Here is a 17,092-nt window from a genome sequence, read left to right as displayed (position 1 = left end):
TTCAACCAATCATATTTATTGAATGAAAATGAGTGCAGTGTGGACCTCGGATGGTACGAAACATGCAACAGAACAAGAAGGAACAAAACCAACATGTTTTTACAGCGCTTCATAGACTTTTAGACACTTCTGTTTTTTCAGTCACATTTTCGCGACCCACTTTTGGGTCCCATCCCACCAGTTGAGAACCACTGCTTTATTGGATGCAAACTGGTCACACTTTATTTTGTGGCAGTTTACTTCCCTACTCTACTGTTGTTGCTTTAACTTAACTTAACTTGAAGTGAAGACCTCAAAATTAATCCTAATGGGGGCTTAATCTGAGCTAAACCAGCAGGAGATTACTGTTACATCAGAGGTTAAAATAAAAGAACTCGCACTATGTGGGAATTTAACGCGAAAATCCAAAACATTTTTGGAAAATAAGAAGATCAACTGGATCAACCTGCTCAGGATCTTTCTGCCTTTAAAGAGAGACAGCTGGAGTCCCTTCACAAGCAGAAATGTTGTTCTAGTTGTTGTTTTCCTTCTCCATTTGTGTGTGTGTGTGTGTGTTGGTTGAGAGATAAAAGTGAGTGTGGACTGAGAGGAAACGTAGGTGTCAACGCCCCGCTGAGAGAGAGGTCATTACCTTGATGGGGGCAGCGAGGTGTGTTCGACGTCTCTTAATGTTTTTACGAGCAGACAGGTGTGTCGCAGCAGACTCTATTACAGCCTGTGATGAGGATTGTTACTTGTTGTGTTTTTTTTCTCTTCCTTACATTACCAGAGTGGGGGCGGGGTCGTGTGCTGTGTTTACAGAGCGTTTACCATCAGATGGGTCTGCTCTTTGACATACATGTGCCAAGTGGTTTGATATTCACCTGTTTTCTCACTGAGGTCTAAAGGGCAGGGTATTCAAGAACAAAGAATTTATTTTAAAAAAAAAAGGATTTCTTTACATCGTCATGGTCTGCTCAGTTTAGATCTGACTGTTAGAGACAAACAGGAAGGATTAGAAAAGGATTGTTCCGACTTTCAATCGGACTTTTTGTTTTGTTCACACTCTTTGCCTATTTGGGAAAATTTCTGGATTTTTTTCTAAATGGAAAGGAAGTACTAGAAGTCACCTATGATGAGAGTAAAAACAAACTTAGATTTTAGCCTAAGTTAACCCTCTGTATGCAGAACATATGCAAGCAGATTACAAGCGTAATCTTTGGTTTGGCGTGGGGATATTTTGGCTGATCAAACACAACGAGGTGGATTTTATCCATCAAGCAGAACCAATTTTAATAACCATGTCATAAATACATAACATATAGTACTAGAAGATCCAGGAGAACATTTACATCATTCAATTTGAAATTATGGTTTACAAAGCCGCTTTTTTAAGGAAATTTTGTAGCTTAGAAATCAGTGTTTACTTTTTATTACGTGGTCAATTTCATCCCTCTAAACCCTGTGAAAGTTTTTTCCCGACAGACAAACCACTTCAACTGTAGCTCCACATCAGTCAGACCACCTCCAGAGGGTCTCGGTCCACCTTGGACACGACCACCGTCACCCCCTCAGGAAGACGCACAGCCAGCCTCTCCCTGAACACAGCCAGATATCCCCGCTCGCTGTTGCTGTGGTCGCTGAGGATGACGCTTGTTCCCATCGCGGCAGCATCCAGCACTTCATGGTGGGACATTTCACCTGAACAAAAGACACAACTTGAACATCTGCAGGTGTGGCAAACTCAGGTTAATATAATCACAGATGAAATGTCTACCTGTGATGTAAAGGTCAGCCTTGACTCCGCTCAGCACTGAGGCTCCTGACCCCGCACACACAGCCACCGTGCTAACAGACGACTCTGAAAAACAGAAGAAGAATGACTGACTTTTATTGTTTGATTAGTTCATCTTTTAGTTATGAATTAATCTACAATTATAGTCGATAATGGGTCGAACAAATGCAAAAAAAGGTTCTTTACAATATCCCTGATCTCAAGCAGACACCTTCAAATAGCTTCCTTTGTCCTTCAAAAATCCCAAACTCAAACTCTCTTCGTCGGCTTATATGAAAGATAAGGAAAGAATCCTTACATTTCAGAAGCTAGAAACCCAAAGTGTGACACATTTGTACTTTAAAGATGATGGAAACATGAATACATTTTCAAGACAGTTGGAAATGTATTGGTTAAACAAGTAATCGCAGCCCCAGTCTTAAGAACCCACATTTACATCCTATGACCAAATAATAATATTACACTTTTATGGCACCCAGAACAGTGTAAATGAGATTTAAACACTTTTCACATATTTAGACTTTCTCTACTGAAGGTTTGAGATATTCGCCTCCATGATTTATTATGTTAACTCTCCAAATGTGTTCTGCCTGAATGATACAAGTTATATGTGAATTTTAGATCAGATCGATGACCCTGATGAAGGCCACGTGCCGAAACGCGTCGGTCTATATTGTTAATAAAGTTGATCTTCTTACTACAAGTGTTGCTGGAGCATTTTGACCGGATACAAGTTATATTTAAGGTTTACATTTAAGTTGTTTGTTGAATGTCTTAATATATATTTTCTTTATGAAGATCAGCCCGTTGTAATTTGTGCCTTTTTGTACTGCCAGCTGATTTGATATAGAATCGGGGCTCAATAATGACACCTGCCTGACTAACAGCTGAGTGTTCACATCCTTCACATTCATAACACTTCATCAGTTAACTGCTGCTTGTATTAGAGTTTATTACCAAGCGTCTGACCGGATCCAAGAGCCAAACGGAGGTGACTCAAACCCAGGTGGGATTTCATTTTCTGGATTGCTGTCGCCACGGTAACAGGCTGGTCTAAAACACTCAGTCGCCCCTGGCCGTGACCCGGAAGAGGGGGCTGCAGGGAGGGAAAGGTAGAAAGTGAACTGTCATCGAATGATGTGAGTGAAATCTGAAGAATCATTTCAGAGCTTTGTTTCCATTTTATAGACAAAAAAAAAACTATTGTGTTTTTTTAATTAACATTTCAAGATATCATTTCAGAAAAAAATATGGAAACTGATCTCAAAATGAAAACATTGTCTGAATATCTTAACATTCTTAAAGTCACACTGATTTTTCTGCTTCACCTTTTCTAACTTGAGGATGCTGAGGGACAGGCTGGGAGCGTTGTGTCGTAACAGAGTCTGGACACTAGGGGTCAGTGCTGAGTCACTGCAGGTCAGGCTGACCTGGATCCCACTGCCATCTGGCCTGTAATGAATGTAAATAAAGTATAATTCACACGTGCATAGGACTTCAGATGGCTCTACATATGTTAGGTATTGAAAATATGTTGAATTGCATCGTCACTATTAAATAAATAAATGCATTTTAATTCAATACAACAAATACTGTCCCCCTAACATTACTTATGTCTGTTTCATTATTAGAGATGATTAGTTCCTATTCTTTACAATATTGTTTCAAAGTCGCAGTTCAGACTTGATTTGTGTAAAAACAGCAATCCATCAGAGTCAAAGCTACAGTAGCAACATGTGGTGGTGACGCTGAAGTAGAGTCATGAAGGCTTTGATATCAAAGGCGTCAAAGTAAACACCCTAAAAACCACAACCAAAGTTCACCTAAAAAAAAAAAACGGTGTTTTGTGAGTAAAGAAGCTTTAGCTGATACTGCCGTTATAATGGCGCTCAAATGTTACAAAACAGTTTTCACAAATTCTGGAACAGAGGCACCTCTGTCGCTATTTCACCTTAAAGTTAAATTCCTGCACTCTGAAATAAAAAGACATTACTGCAAAAGATGCTCTCTTCAAAAGGACACTATTGTTAAACTTCTTATTTTTTTGGAAACGATCTGCAGTTATTTTAAAGAAACCGTGAGGATTTTTTTCTTGGTGTTGATTTTGGAGATCTGATCCTGGATTCATTTTAGGAATATAACCTTTACTGTCAAACTGTTTTGCGTGCTGTCAAGAGTCCACGGAGACAGTGACAGCAGTGACAGGCATTTAAATAACTATACAGACATCGTCAATCTTGTTTAGTTTTTTTTTTTTGCATTAGTTTATATCCAGTAGTTTGAGTTGAGACTGTTTTGTAACAGACACAACTCGCATTACATTTAAAATGCTAACATGTGCAAAAACAACACAATGCTCCTGAAGTTGTAGCTTTAATCAACAGCACCTGTTGACTGCATGTTGTAGTGTCGTTCCACCGTCACAAGCCTTCATTTCCTCCATGATGTTGTTTACTTCTTCTGTGTTTTTGACCATGAATTCCACTTTGTGACTGTGGGAGGCGCTGCCGAGGGCCTGACTCAGCACCAACACCTGACCGCTACCTGAGACACACAAAGGGGGGGGGGGGGGGGGTCAGTCAGGGGAAAAGATAGCTGACCAGTGGGTCAGTCTCATGTGTCACAACATTTTAGCCTTATCCTTCTTTAAATATGCAGGTACTGTAGATCTGTGTGACACATTTTCCACTCAGTGGAACGTCTTACCGAGTCCCCCCACCAGCCAGTCGTTCACTCCTCCTTTAACGCTGTCCCATGACGTATGAGGGGAGAAGATGGCTATCCCTGCCTCCACAGCCCTGATGGCCAATCGCTGCTTCCAATCTTTCTGGACCAGACGCTTGATTGGCCGAAACAACGGAGGGTGATATGAAATAATGAGGTCACAGCTCAGGGCTTCTGCTTCCTCCATGACAGCCTCCGTGAGGTCATTGGTGAGCAGGACAGTCTTTACGGGCCGAGGTTTGCTGGGCTCGACCAGCAGACCAACATTGTCCCACGACTCAGCCAGAGACAGCGGAGCTAGCTGCTCCAACACCTGCAGAACTTCTTTGAGCTCCATCATGCCTGGACTGTGAACAGCGTGAGAGAGGCAGCGGATGGAGGAGGAGCACACAGATGAGTGAGGGTTCGTCAGGATACCGTGACGGCAGCTTGGTGTGGGGAAAGATGGAGGGATGGATAAAGTTGAAGTAGAGGAGTAGAGCGCAGCCTGTGACGTCCGTGTGGTACGAGGTCTTTGATAGGTGAGGGGAAAAAATGTCAGAGAGAGCCGCCTACATCGAGTCAACATCAGTGACCACCTGTGTGTGCAAGAGGAAAAACAAGAATGAAGTTGTACCTCAAGAACACTTCATTAGAAATGAAGACACGCTGAAGACAAGCAAGGCAAATCACAACAACATGGCAAACCTTCAGGGGAAAAAATATTATAAACTCATCTGAGAAATTATTTACACCTTTTCACTGCTCCCTCACATTTCACTTTAAATACATCCAAAAAAAGAATATAAAAGATTTTTTTCACACTTTAGTGAAAACTAATCCCCATACAGGGAAAACACATGTCTGTCTAAAAGGAAGCTCCTATTGAGATACTCCACCAGTCTGAGAGCAACAAATGTGCAAAACTTCAACTTTCTTATGTTTATGAAAAAACGAAAATAGTAAGATACACAACTAGCATTCGTTTTAATCACTATATTATACAAAAGTAGTTTCTTGTATACACATACTGTTAATAAACCCTCGTGTTTTATCTGACCTGTAAGTTGTGACAGATGCACTAAGTCGTGCAGAGGAAGCATGCAGCTAACAGCAGAGTTAGCTATTTATCTAGCATTGGTTAGCTTCTGGAGTATTTGGATTGACACCGTCAGAAATAAAACACCATTTTGAAATATACGCATGTGAATAATTGTGTTTATCATACTTTGGCTTGCCTTTCTCTTCAGTCAGACAACTAACGCTCTGGTGCAGCTGTCTCAGTGCTTCTCTCACAGTTCTTCTTTTTATCTACAGGTTACAAAGTTGCATACCGCCACCTACTGTACCGGAGTATGTATGATATACATGTATATATATATATACATGTATATATATATATATATATATACATGTATATATATATATATATATGTATATATATATATATATATATATATATATATACATGTATATATGATGAGCCAAATGAGACTTCTTTATTGATAGACAGACAGATAGATTGATAGATAGATAGACAGACAGACAGACAGACAGACAGACAGACAGATAGATTGATAGACAGACAGACAGACAGACAGACAGACAGGCAGACAGACAGACAGACAGATAGATTGATAGATAGATAGATAGATAGACAGACAGACAGACAGACAGATAGATTGATAGATAGATAGACAGATATATAGATAGACAGACAGAAAGACAGACATAGAGAAAGATAGATTGATAGACAGACAGACAGACAGACAGGCAGATAGACTGATAGATAGACAGACAGACAGACAGGCAGATAGATTGATAGATAGACAGACAGACAGACAGACAGACAGACAGACAGACATAGAGAAAGATAGATTGATAGACAGATAGACAGACAGACAGACTGATAGATAGACAGACAGATAGATTGATAGATTGATAGACAGACAGACAGACAGACAGACAGACATAGAGACAGACAGACAGACAGACAGACAGACAGACAGACAGACAGACAGACAGACAGACAGATAGATAGATAGATAGATAGATTTATTTTTTCTTCACAGGTTGTAGAACAATAAAAAAAAAAGATGCTTTCAAACTTGGATCCAAAATGTTACACATCGGTTAATTACTAGCAAATCAAGAAACTCAAATTAACAAAAGCAACTGATAAAAAAATTAACACAATTTTTCTCAAACCTCAGGAGAGTGGTAAAGAGCTGATAAACCATACAGACGAGATATGAACAATCTCCCAAACTCTTCCTCTCCCCTCTCCTCCACATCTGCCCTTCTGTCAATCCATAATGATGTTGAATATCTTCACCCTTGTAAATCTTATCATTTTTGGTGTGTGCTACTTTTGGTCCGCCTGGTCAGTTTGTTAGTAATACATGTAAATCCTCAACCCGTTCAAGCACAATCAAGTTATAAACATGTATTTATTACAGGGCACCCTGAGCTATATGTATGCTGCATGTCAGATGGATGTATTAATAGTTATTTGACATTAAGACAAAATAAATTGTAAATCTCACAGATCTTTATTCAAATTGCACACAGATCAACAATAACCAAACCTTTTCACAACTATCAGGAGAGAAAGAACATTATTATTGTATGATATGCACAATCAGAAAACATGGTTTTATTCCCAAGGATGTGTCTGGTCATTTTAAACATAACAACTGACTTCTAATAACTCAGTGCTAAAATAAAATCTGAATGGAAAGTGTCTCTCTCACAGCCCACATAGCTACTTTCCAATCAGCTCGTTAGTGAAAAATAATTTAATAAAACACAAAGTTTACAAAACTGTTGGTATTACATAATAATTGCTGTTACGTTATAAAACAAAGTTACGGATGAATGTTTACAAGAAAAAGACAAGATGACCTTTGACAGGCTGTACCAACTATCACAGCATCTGCTACTTCTCTGTGGGATTATGTGGAATTTGGGAAGAAAGAAATAAAGGCCGCACACAAAACAAACACCAAAGTGGAGGGTTAGGCCTATCAGTATTTGGAAGATGATTGCAGCTTCTCATTAAGTGAATTTCGACAGCAAGAAGCTGGACAGAGTTTCTACCTTGGAAGTGAATCAGAGAGTGACAGAGAGAGCGAGAGATTACCGTGGATTAATGCAATAAAGGTCGACGCTGGATGTTAGAGGGATCAGCGGAGGATCAGGGCAAAGGCCAAGCAGAGAGCATTACATCATTGGATTCTTCCTCTGACCGGCGCAGCTTCTCTGTGCACCCCTCAGTGTAAACGGGACCCCCTCTTTAAAATATACAGTATTACAATATTTAACAGTCTTTATTATGACTGCTCTTACAAATGAAGGAGGGGTTATGTTATTTACAAAACAGGAAGATGTCCATTAAGCTTATTGACACAGATGTTGCATGTGTCTAATCAGTGGAGTGGCACAGACAGATGTTTACTTGTGAGCTTCACTTGTGTTAATTGGGACTAAGCCTTCACGTTGAGCTCCATCTGCCTATATGTTAAAGGTCTGCTCCAGCTTTTACGTTATAACATCTGTATGGCTAATGTTACCAAGACAGTCAGGATGCACCGTGTTCCCGTCCACATACCTAACCACGATCCTACCCGTAACAAAATAATATAATAATAATTTGCGGCCTATAGAATTCTCAGGGCAGCTATTTAAAGAACTATTCACATTATATGACTTTATGTCTCTGGAGATCAGCTAATTATTATTACCGCGTACTAGCATTGATTTGCTATCTCTCTTTATGTTTTTATAGATCACCTAATACCCCTCATTTCTGCCACTCAAATGTCCTCACTTTTAAAGTTAAAAAGCACGTACAGCTTGTCATTTGTATTCTTCAGCAAGATCAAGATGATAACTTGTAAATTATATTTGTGGAGATTAGCTAACTATCCTAACAACTTCCGCTCGATGATTTAAATATTGAAAAAACATCTATGACCCCAAACTCTTCTTATTTAAACCTCAACCTAAGTAATTTAAAAGTGATCAAAGTTCTCATGACCCATCTTTAAGAAGCTAAAGCTAATTAATGTTTTTGTGAGTGGAGAACAGCTAACTATGCTAGTTAGCAGTGATTTGCTGTGTTTTCATAATGTTTTTGTTCATAATACATCTGATGTCTGAATGTCTTCTAATCATTTTACCTCAATGTCCAAATTCACAATAACATACATAACTAGCTATTTTAACTAGCTGTGCCTTTGGTCTCAGTGACAGGTGCAGTTGATTTGCCCATCAGGACCGGAACCTCACACCACAAGTTTCTTCCCCTCTGCTGCCATCAATAATGCCCCTGCCCTCCCCCCACATGACACAGACTCTCATCCAGCCCCACGGTCAGAAACCATTTAAGTAATGTGAAGGCTAAATCAGATTGTATGTGTCACACACTGGACTTCACACTGCACACACACTGTCCCTGCACAACGTTGCAGCTCATCCATTGCATCTGTTGTACATTTTGTTGTGTATACGTCTATCATATATTTATAATGCTTGTTGTATTTTATTCTATTGAAGCTAATGTCCCTTAGCCCCTTATTCTTTTTGCTTCATTTCTTTGGTAATTGTTTTACATAAAAACACCAAGTCAAGAATTCCTTGTATGTGTAAATATACTTTGCAATAAAACCTGATTCTGATTCAGACTCATGTTTTCATACAAATATACACTATTACCCCTAAATTCTACAATCCATTTAGCAGATGCTTATGTCCAAAGTGACATATATCAGAGAGTAAGTACAACACAATAAGGATCTAGAGAAGAGGAAACAACAGAAGTTAGTGCTAACTAACAGATTTAAGTCCATTCAGACAGAGGAGCTGACAGACATCACAGAGGCAAAGTTTTAAATTCATTAAATCCTTCCCCTCATTTTACTTTCACATCCAAATGTACAAAAACATGATGAACGTGTATGTAGAACTTTCAGGGTGCAGTCTTTAAAAACCTAATGATAGGTTAATAAAAAAAACTGTGACTATCAGTGGAGATATGCTAACTATGCTAAGTGTTAGCCATTAGCCATTCCTGTGTCTCTTTACAGTGTTTTTCTGTCATTCTTCCCCTCATTTTACCCCAATGTTCAAATTCACAACACAGTTAATCATTTTTACTTAGAATTCTCAGGATGCACTCTTTAAAAAGCTGAATTCTGGTCAGAGTGCTTCCTAATCCCGTTTTTTTAACACTTAATTCTAAGAAATCTGTCATGTCACAATTTTAGACTGATGTATACTCTTATCAAATCAGTGGCCACTCCGGGTTTGTTCGTTTTTTGTCACAAAATCTCTTTATCCCCGTGTCCTCCAAAAGCCAGGGCAGATGAGTTACTCAATCCTCCAAATATCCACCTCACAGTGCAGCAGCGTCACAGATGTTTTCGGTTTCCAAATCCCTTCTTTGGGTACACGAAATCCACAAATCACTGCTTTGGTTTATTATACAACCAGAGAGTTTTGAATCATTATGCAAGTTGAATCATTATGAAAGTCATGAAGGATTTTGGATTAAATTACATAGTGCCATGACAGATTTTCTGTCACGCACAAAATGTTAAGTATTTTTCTTTGAATTTTGCCAAGCTAATAAATCAGCTTTACTCTTCATGTATGACAAAACCAAAGACAAATTCAGGCAGATTTATTCCTAAATAACACACACCCAGCGTCCATCACATCGCACTGATACAAATCAAAACTCTTGTGCAAAGTGAACATGTTTTATTTTATATCTGCACATGCTTGCAAGCAGGGTCTAACTTGTTGAATTTAAGGTAGGTAATACAACAAGTCCATGATAAATACTGTAAACGTATAAGTGTAGTAGTTTAACTTAAATGTTGCAGTGATAAATGATGAAACACTGTCAGAATAAATATGGTATATTCCATTAGCAAAATTCAATCCAGTTCAGCAAATCAATCCAAAAAGACTTCCTGTACACACAATAATAAAATTGTCAAACAATTCCATATATTCACACATCCTCTTAGATTATATTAAATCTTATAAATGTCTCAGCACATGACGGTCAGGTTTTGCATAGCTATAAACTTATGTCTGAGGTCGACTTCATATTGCTTGATTACTTAACATTAGTGTTTGTTCTTAATATATACAAGTGAATCCTTCATACACAGACAGCTTCAGGACTAATGCAGAGAGGTGCAAAGGTGCTTTCTTGGATGACGCTCCTCGACTGTCATTGATGGGACATCATTCTGACAAACTCTAAAGCAGAGAAGAAGAAGTTTCATTGGATTAGTGGATTGTTTTGTGGAGTTAATTCGTGTTGTTGTCATTGTTTGTGACAGACTGATTGTTCCGTGTTACCTTCAAAGTCTACTGTGCCATCTCCGTTGTCATCTGCTTCTTTTACTATGGCGTCTATCTCCCTCCTACTCATGTGCTCTCCCATCAGCTTAATCATGGCTGAGCGAAGTTCTGTTGTCGTGATCTCTCCGTCTCCGTCCATGTCAAACTAAATTTAAAAAAAGAGTCAAACATGAAACAAAAGAAGAAGGAATAAGATAGATGAGTATGTTTGCAGTAAATCAGTTTTGGGTGGAAATCTGGCGTTGAGGTTGTTGTTTTTTTAAAGGATCCAAGTCTCTTTAAAGCATAAGAATGTGACGCTCACTTCTTTAAAAGCATCCTTCAGCTCCTTCACACCGATCATCCCGGCCGTCTCGGCCAGAAGTTTTGGAGCCATCAGCTCTACAAAGTCCTCAAAGTCGACTTTACCACCCACTGGAGAAAAAATGTAAAAAGAAAAATGCAAGAATTAAGAAAAATCCCTCACTCTTCCATCAGTTCATTATTTTGTAATCATTGTATATGAAGAAAACGTACATTTTTTATTTTGCCCCTTCAGACTTCAAGTCTCATCTAACATCACCCTCCATGTTTCATAGGTACACAAATAAAACTAAAAATAACTACAGTATAGTAATAAAATGTATTAATATTTATCAAATAGAAAAAAAAAAAGATTCCGTCACTTCTGTGTCTATTTTTGAATGCTGGGATTTGCCATAATGTTCCTACATGTTTTTATATTTTTTTTACCTTTGATGCTGTGTGTTTGCAGATCTTTTGCTGTGTATGTTGTTTTGCATTGGTGTGTGTCTTTCTATTCTCTTGTGGATGTGTCTCTCTCTATTGTGTTTCATTGATTGATTCTAGTGGAAGCAGCTGAATGTTTGGCAGCGCTTTGAGTCCAGGAGAAAGAGGACAATAAAGTGTTTGGTATCGTATATAAACAACTAAAAAAATGGTTACTTTAGTCCAGAATAAAAGTTATAATTTGATTTTCAACAAACAAATTCAGCCGTGCACTATGTCATCTTGTCCATGCTATTTTGTTTAGAAAAAAATATTTGTATGAAAAATGTCACTTCAATGTTTTGGGGTTGGTTTGTTCAGTGGAGGACTCACGGTTCATGTTGATGTTCTGACTCAGCTCGATCAGCTCCATTTCTGTGGGCATGTATCCCATCGTTCTCATCAGATTCCCCAGGTCCTTACAGCTGATCAGCCCATCCTTATCTTTATCAAACTCATTGAACGCATCACGCAGCTCTGCAGAGGAGACAATCAGACATTTAGAAAGTCAACGATAAGATATATTAAATATATGAACGTGTTATCAAGCTCAAAACAATGAGTTTAATCAAATGTAGTGATTAAAACACAAGAATATGTAGATGAAGATTATTTACCATCAATCTCATCATCAGCCAGTTCCCTTGTCTGAAAGAAAAAATCAGTGCGTTAGATAAGGATCCTTAATAAACAGTAAAAACATACAACAAGAAAAAAGAAACTCAAAAACCACAAAATGAACATAATGCATTCTTTTTTGCATTCCAGTGTTGAATATTATTAGGCACAAAAAGATACAATAATGATTAAAGTATAGCTACATTTGCAGGTAAGTCTCAGTAAACTTATCGCCATGCATTAGTTCCAGCTTCAAGATCAGCACAAACCCATCAAAAATAGGTAAAGGCCATTACGTCTGCACTTACAATGTTTTTGCCTCCTCGTAGGAAAATGCATGCTGCCCCAAAACTCATGTCTGCAGAAAGAGAGCACAAAATATGACTTTAATCATTGAAAATACATGTATTTTTTAATCAGCTTCTGACACACGATAAAGAGCTTTGGGAACGATTTTCAAAGCCAGAAAGTCAGGATTAAAATTTTGTGTCTTCTTTTTCTGATGCTATCAAACATTTCCAATACATTCAGGCTACATTTTCAAACCACAACTTCAACAAAACACTTAAAGATACTACAAAGAGTCCAACTGTTTCTGGGAATTACAGAAAAAAGTTGCTTATCTTTTTTTTTTAGAATAAAGTGACTTTTTTTCTGTGCTCCTACCTTCCTCTGGTGAGTTCTTGTCATTAGCCAGTTGCTTCATATACGAGCCCTCTGCAGCTCTCTATCTCGCTCTCTCTCCACACGTCTGTCTACTGATCTTCTTTTCTGTGTGAGTGTCTGTGTGTCCCTCCTCAGCACGACCTGCTCTGTCCGGCCTGTCAGGGATGCTGCAGGGGGTTTGAATGTCAGGGAGGTGTGGCTGCATGCAGGGGTGTATGACTGATGGGTGGAGTCAGTGCTGTGTTGACATCATGCTGTAAATGAGATCGTCATCTGAACCCCAGGCCAACCCCAAGAAACTATCAGTGCACACGGGTCCAGTTGCAGGTTGTTTTTGTCGGCTTTCCAGGTCAATGCAGCATTTACAACAACGTGTGTTTCTTTAAATAGACATTTTGATAACAATATGAGAATAAGATTGCACCAGAAAAAATAGTTTAAATGAAATAATTTACAAAGTATTTTACCTATAACAAATATAATAATGATACAAACTCCCAAAGAACTGAAAGGTTAGATAACACCTAAGTGTTCCATTTGATTTTTCATATTGTAACAATTTTTAGAGACACAAGGAAAAGCTTCTTTGAAAAAAAAAAAAAAAACAGACACAATTTTAGATTACAGATTGTGATCTCTTCAAAGCCAACTCTTCTATCAATTGTTGTATCCTTTCTCTGGATCAGGACACATGATCCTTTTATGTTCTTTATTTTCTATCCCAACCATAAAAATGATTGTTTTTCTTTTTTTTTTATTCATTTGTATATCTTTAGAACGTGGTGAGCTGTATTATTTATGTTGCTATGAGAGAAAGAATGTTAACTTTGTTCCTCTGTCATAAAACTGGCTGTATGCATTAAAGGCCAATTACAGCTAATATCCAAATGTGTGATAATCTGCAGGAGTATCGGTTACATTTGCGTGGAAACAAAATGATTACTATTTCCATGAAGTACCCTGATCATGACAACGTCCGGGATTAAAGCCGCTGGGACAATCTTCACTTCCTTCACTGTGTTTGTCCTCTGCTCTGACTCTTAAACCCCCCTCTGCTCGCTTCACTGTTATGTAAATTCATCATAAAATCTGTCGGCATTAGATTCATAATCCGCTTGGCCATGCAGCGGGAAATAGACATTTATATTATCTTTTTTTACCCACCAGCTGACAAGTTATGCAAGGCCAAACCCATCAAACCCATGGCTGTGCAAAATGTCTGTTGAGTGGACGGCAGGATGGATGTGTGTGAAAAGTGAGGGGAGGAAAAGCAGGGCAGGTTAGACGTGCACAGATTTTATTTTTTGTACTGAAGAAGTTTTAGAGGATTAGAAATTGGAGGGTGAATAAAATAAAGTTTAATATGTAAAGATGCCATTGCAGCACAAAGAAGCAAATCCTTCAGATTTTTAACTGCGTCTGAGAGAACATGCCTGGTATTATAGTCTCTTATGTTTGTGTGGTTTTTAAAATAAAAGTTCATAAAACAGAGTTTAATCTGAGCGGATTAATCAAGCAAAGGGAGGGCTAAACAAGCTGTATGTGTGATTGTAATGACATGTGTGTGTGTGTGTGTGTGTGTGTGTGTGTGTGTGTGTGTGTGTGTGTGTGTGTGTGAAGGGCTGTCTGTCACCAAACCAACTTGACCAAAGAAAAAAACAACATTCACATAAGAAGAAACAAAAGAAATATTGTGATAAAAGAATGTACATTTAAATAATATACATTCAGGATTTGCATGTTTTAGTAAATTTAAAGGAGAAAATAGTTGAAAGTCATAACACAAGCAAGGTTTTTCATACTTTCGAACACATCAGAAACAGTTATCTAAAAGGCATTTATTTCTCTGCAACTATTATATAATAATCCGTCATCTGCTCAAACATCAGTCCCAGTTAACATGTATGAGTAACCAACACAAAGTATATTTTTTTTTATGTTGACCTATTTTCCATATATAGAGTCCGACCTCCGTGTGTTAAGCTGCATTATTTTTGTGCAATAGTGGCCAGCTTCAAAACTTTTTTTTCTCATTATTTTGGCAATATGTGTTTTTTTCTTTCCTAGGGAGCAACATTCAAGCCATTCAAGTTGAAAAAGAGCTATATCATTTACTACATTTTATCATTAGAAGTCCATCACATCTAGCCACAGCATTTCATGTATGCAAATAAACCCCAACAGTTGAGGAGTTGTTGCTTTTTGTTTAAAAAAAAAACTAAATTCGATTTAAGAACAAACATATTTGCTTAAGCCTCGTAATGTCCTCCCGATTGCTATACACCTGCTGTCCTCTGGGGTCATTTTGACCCCGTCTGGTTTGACTGTAATTTGAGGCATATAACATAAATTAATTCTATCAATTCTGTGTTACACCTTTAGTCTGACTTCAGTCGAACCCATTACCACACATTTTTCCTTTTCCTTTTTTTTTTTTACTTTAAGGCCAATAGACCTTGTTTACATAAAAGTATACCCTGTTTTTGAGTTAAAAAAAAAAAAGAATATATATATTTTTTTTTAATTTATATCATTTTGACTCTTTGACTTATCACAGAGTGGTATATGTCTATGTCTAAGTATATGTTTAGTGAAGATGCTGTGTTTGAATCATTTGAATTTTTTGAAGGGCAGCAAATAATCACACCTGCTGCCCTCTGGGGTCAAATTGACCCCGTCCAGTTTGACTGTAATTTAAAGAATATAAAGTGGATTATTTACCCAATTCTGTGTTACACCTTTAGTAACAACTTCATTCAAACACATTAGCACAATTTTTTTTTAAATTCCATTTAAGGCCAATAAGACCTCATTTACATGCCTGCATGCGAGGCAGGTAGTAATGGCACGATCTGTATATGCACTGCATTTTTGGCACATTTCCGATGTTTTGAGATCACTCTGGCGAGGGCAGAATTTGCACCTGTTTTTTGGGTGATGGGCCAGGAGGGGCTGCTGGGCAAGGGGGAGCTTCTGCAGAGGCCAAAAAGATACCTACTATTTTAACTAGTGGACATCGAGGCACTTATTCCTTTACTAGTAAACTGTACGGGGCTTTACTAGTAAAGTAGTAAGGTGAAAACTGCTCCCACTAGTGTGACCAGTTGACATTTTAGCTACTACTAGTTAACTAGTAAACATTTCTGAGTCTATGGCAAGCCCTTTTAACATTAAATCATTTAGAAATTCTGGATATCAATAATTGCTTTTTGACATGTTAGAATTCCAAGCCGACATATCCTCAATGTCATTTTCAACTCAATTCTCACTAAAAATGTTCATTCTTGATATCAAAAATTATATTCTTTCGAGTTCATTTATGATATCTACAATTGTTCTTACATTACAGATATCACAAATTAATTCTAGATATCTAAAAGTCTTACTAGTCGAAATTATGTTCACCAAAATGACATTTTGACATGTTGAAATGTAATTTCCAATAGTGAAAACTAAATTGCCACTTGTCAGCCGGACTCATTAAATGTTAAAAGGGCTAGCCATACAGAGCCTCACTAGTTAACTTGTAGATATTTTGCACCTTACTAGTTAACATGAAGAATTTTAGCTGTCTACTAGTTTACTAGTAAATCTTTCAACTCTCTACTCGTAAACTAATGCAGTCAAAGACCTCACTAGTGCAGGAAACTGAGCTTTTTGTTGTTGTTGTCATAACTATTGCTTGACCCCAAACATCAAACAACCAAGATCAAAGATGTTTTCTAAAGCAGTATGGTGTGATCATTTGCTCTAATGTACCACTTTGTGCTGCGGGGTCATTTTGACCCCAGAGGACAACAGACGTTAGTAAATTCAATTTAAAAAAACATAATTCAATCAAATTACCTCAAATTTACTGTAATCATGAAGCGCATTTGATGAATAAAAAACATATTTGACGGCAAAAGGTTGAATTTTGGGTCAGATTGACCCCAGGACAACGGGACACAAGACATTTGAAGTATGACTTACAGGTGAGTGTGAAAGGTGAAAGGTTCCCCTGAAACAGAGAAGAAACTGCTGAAAGCTTACCAGTTAATCATTATGTCAGGTTGTATCATAACTAATTGAAATGTCAAAGCTGTTTTATAGAATCCATTCACAAAGGAAATCATATTTTAGATTTTAACATGTCCATAGATTAAACTCCTCGACCACAACACACGGAGTCGCAGTTGCGGCCAA

General features: G+C 37.8%; 2 protein-coding genes across 3 annotated transcripts; both read right to left on the bottom strand.

Annotated features, from left to right (window-relative positions):
• Positions 1–1,246: 1,246 nt before the first annotated feature.
• Positions 1,247–5,807, bottom strand: nif3l1 (NIF3 NGG1 interacting factor 3-like 1 (S. cerevisiae)). Of its 2 annotated transcripts, none has more exons than XM_061028377.1 (7): positions 5,706–5,807; positions 4,481–5,076; positions 4,162–4,318; positions 3,103–3,226; positions 2,732–2,870; positions 1,757–1,840; positions 1,247–1,680 (listed from the first exon to the last, which is right to left on the bottom strand). In XM_061028377.1, exons 2-7 carry the CDS (start codon positions 5,064–5,066, stop codon positions 1,496–1,498), a joined length of 1,275 nt encoding a protein of 424 aa, XP_060884360.1. In that variant the 5' UTR covers positions 5,067–5,076; positions 5,706–5,807; the 3' UTR covers positions 1,247–1,495. The 2 variants fall into 2 exon arrangements, with proteins under 2 accessions (XP_060884360.1, XP_060884361.1); XM_061028378.1 differs by having other exon boundaries at positions 5,716–5,779.
• A 4,413-nt stretch (positions 5,808–10,220) lies between these two features.
• cabp5a (calcium binding protein 5a) lies at positions 10,221–13,094 on the bottom strand. The gene is made up of 7 exons (XM_061027992.1): positions 12,908–13,094; positions 12,550–12,599; positions 12,241–12,271; positions 11,957–12,100; positions 11,160–11,269; positions 10,853–11,000; positions 10,221–10,750 (listed from the first exon to the last, which is right to left on the bottom strand). The coding sequence occupies exons 1-7, from the start codon at positions 12,945–12,947 to the stop codon at positions 10,722–10,724; spliced, it is 552 nt and encodes a 183-aa protein (XP_060883975.1). The 5' UTR covers positions 12,948–13,094; the 3' UTR covers positions 10,221–10,721.
• Positions 13,095–17,092: the final 3,998 nt, after the last annotated feature.

The sequence above is a fragment of the Labrus mixtus genome, chromosome 21 (genome assembly GCF_963584025.1).
Source record: "Labrus mixtus chromosome 21, fLabMix1.1, whole genome shotgun sequence".
NCBI classification, from domain to species: domain Eukaryota; kingdom Metazoa; phylum Chordata; class Actinopteri; order Labriformes; family Labridae; genus Labrus; species Labrus mixtus.
Note: the sequence above shows the minus strand (reverse complement) of the source record. Positions and strands in the feature narration are given on the sequence as shown.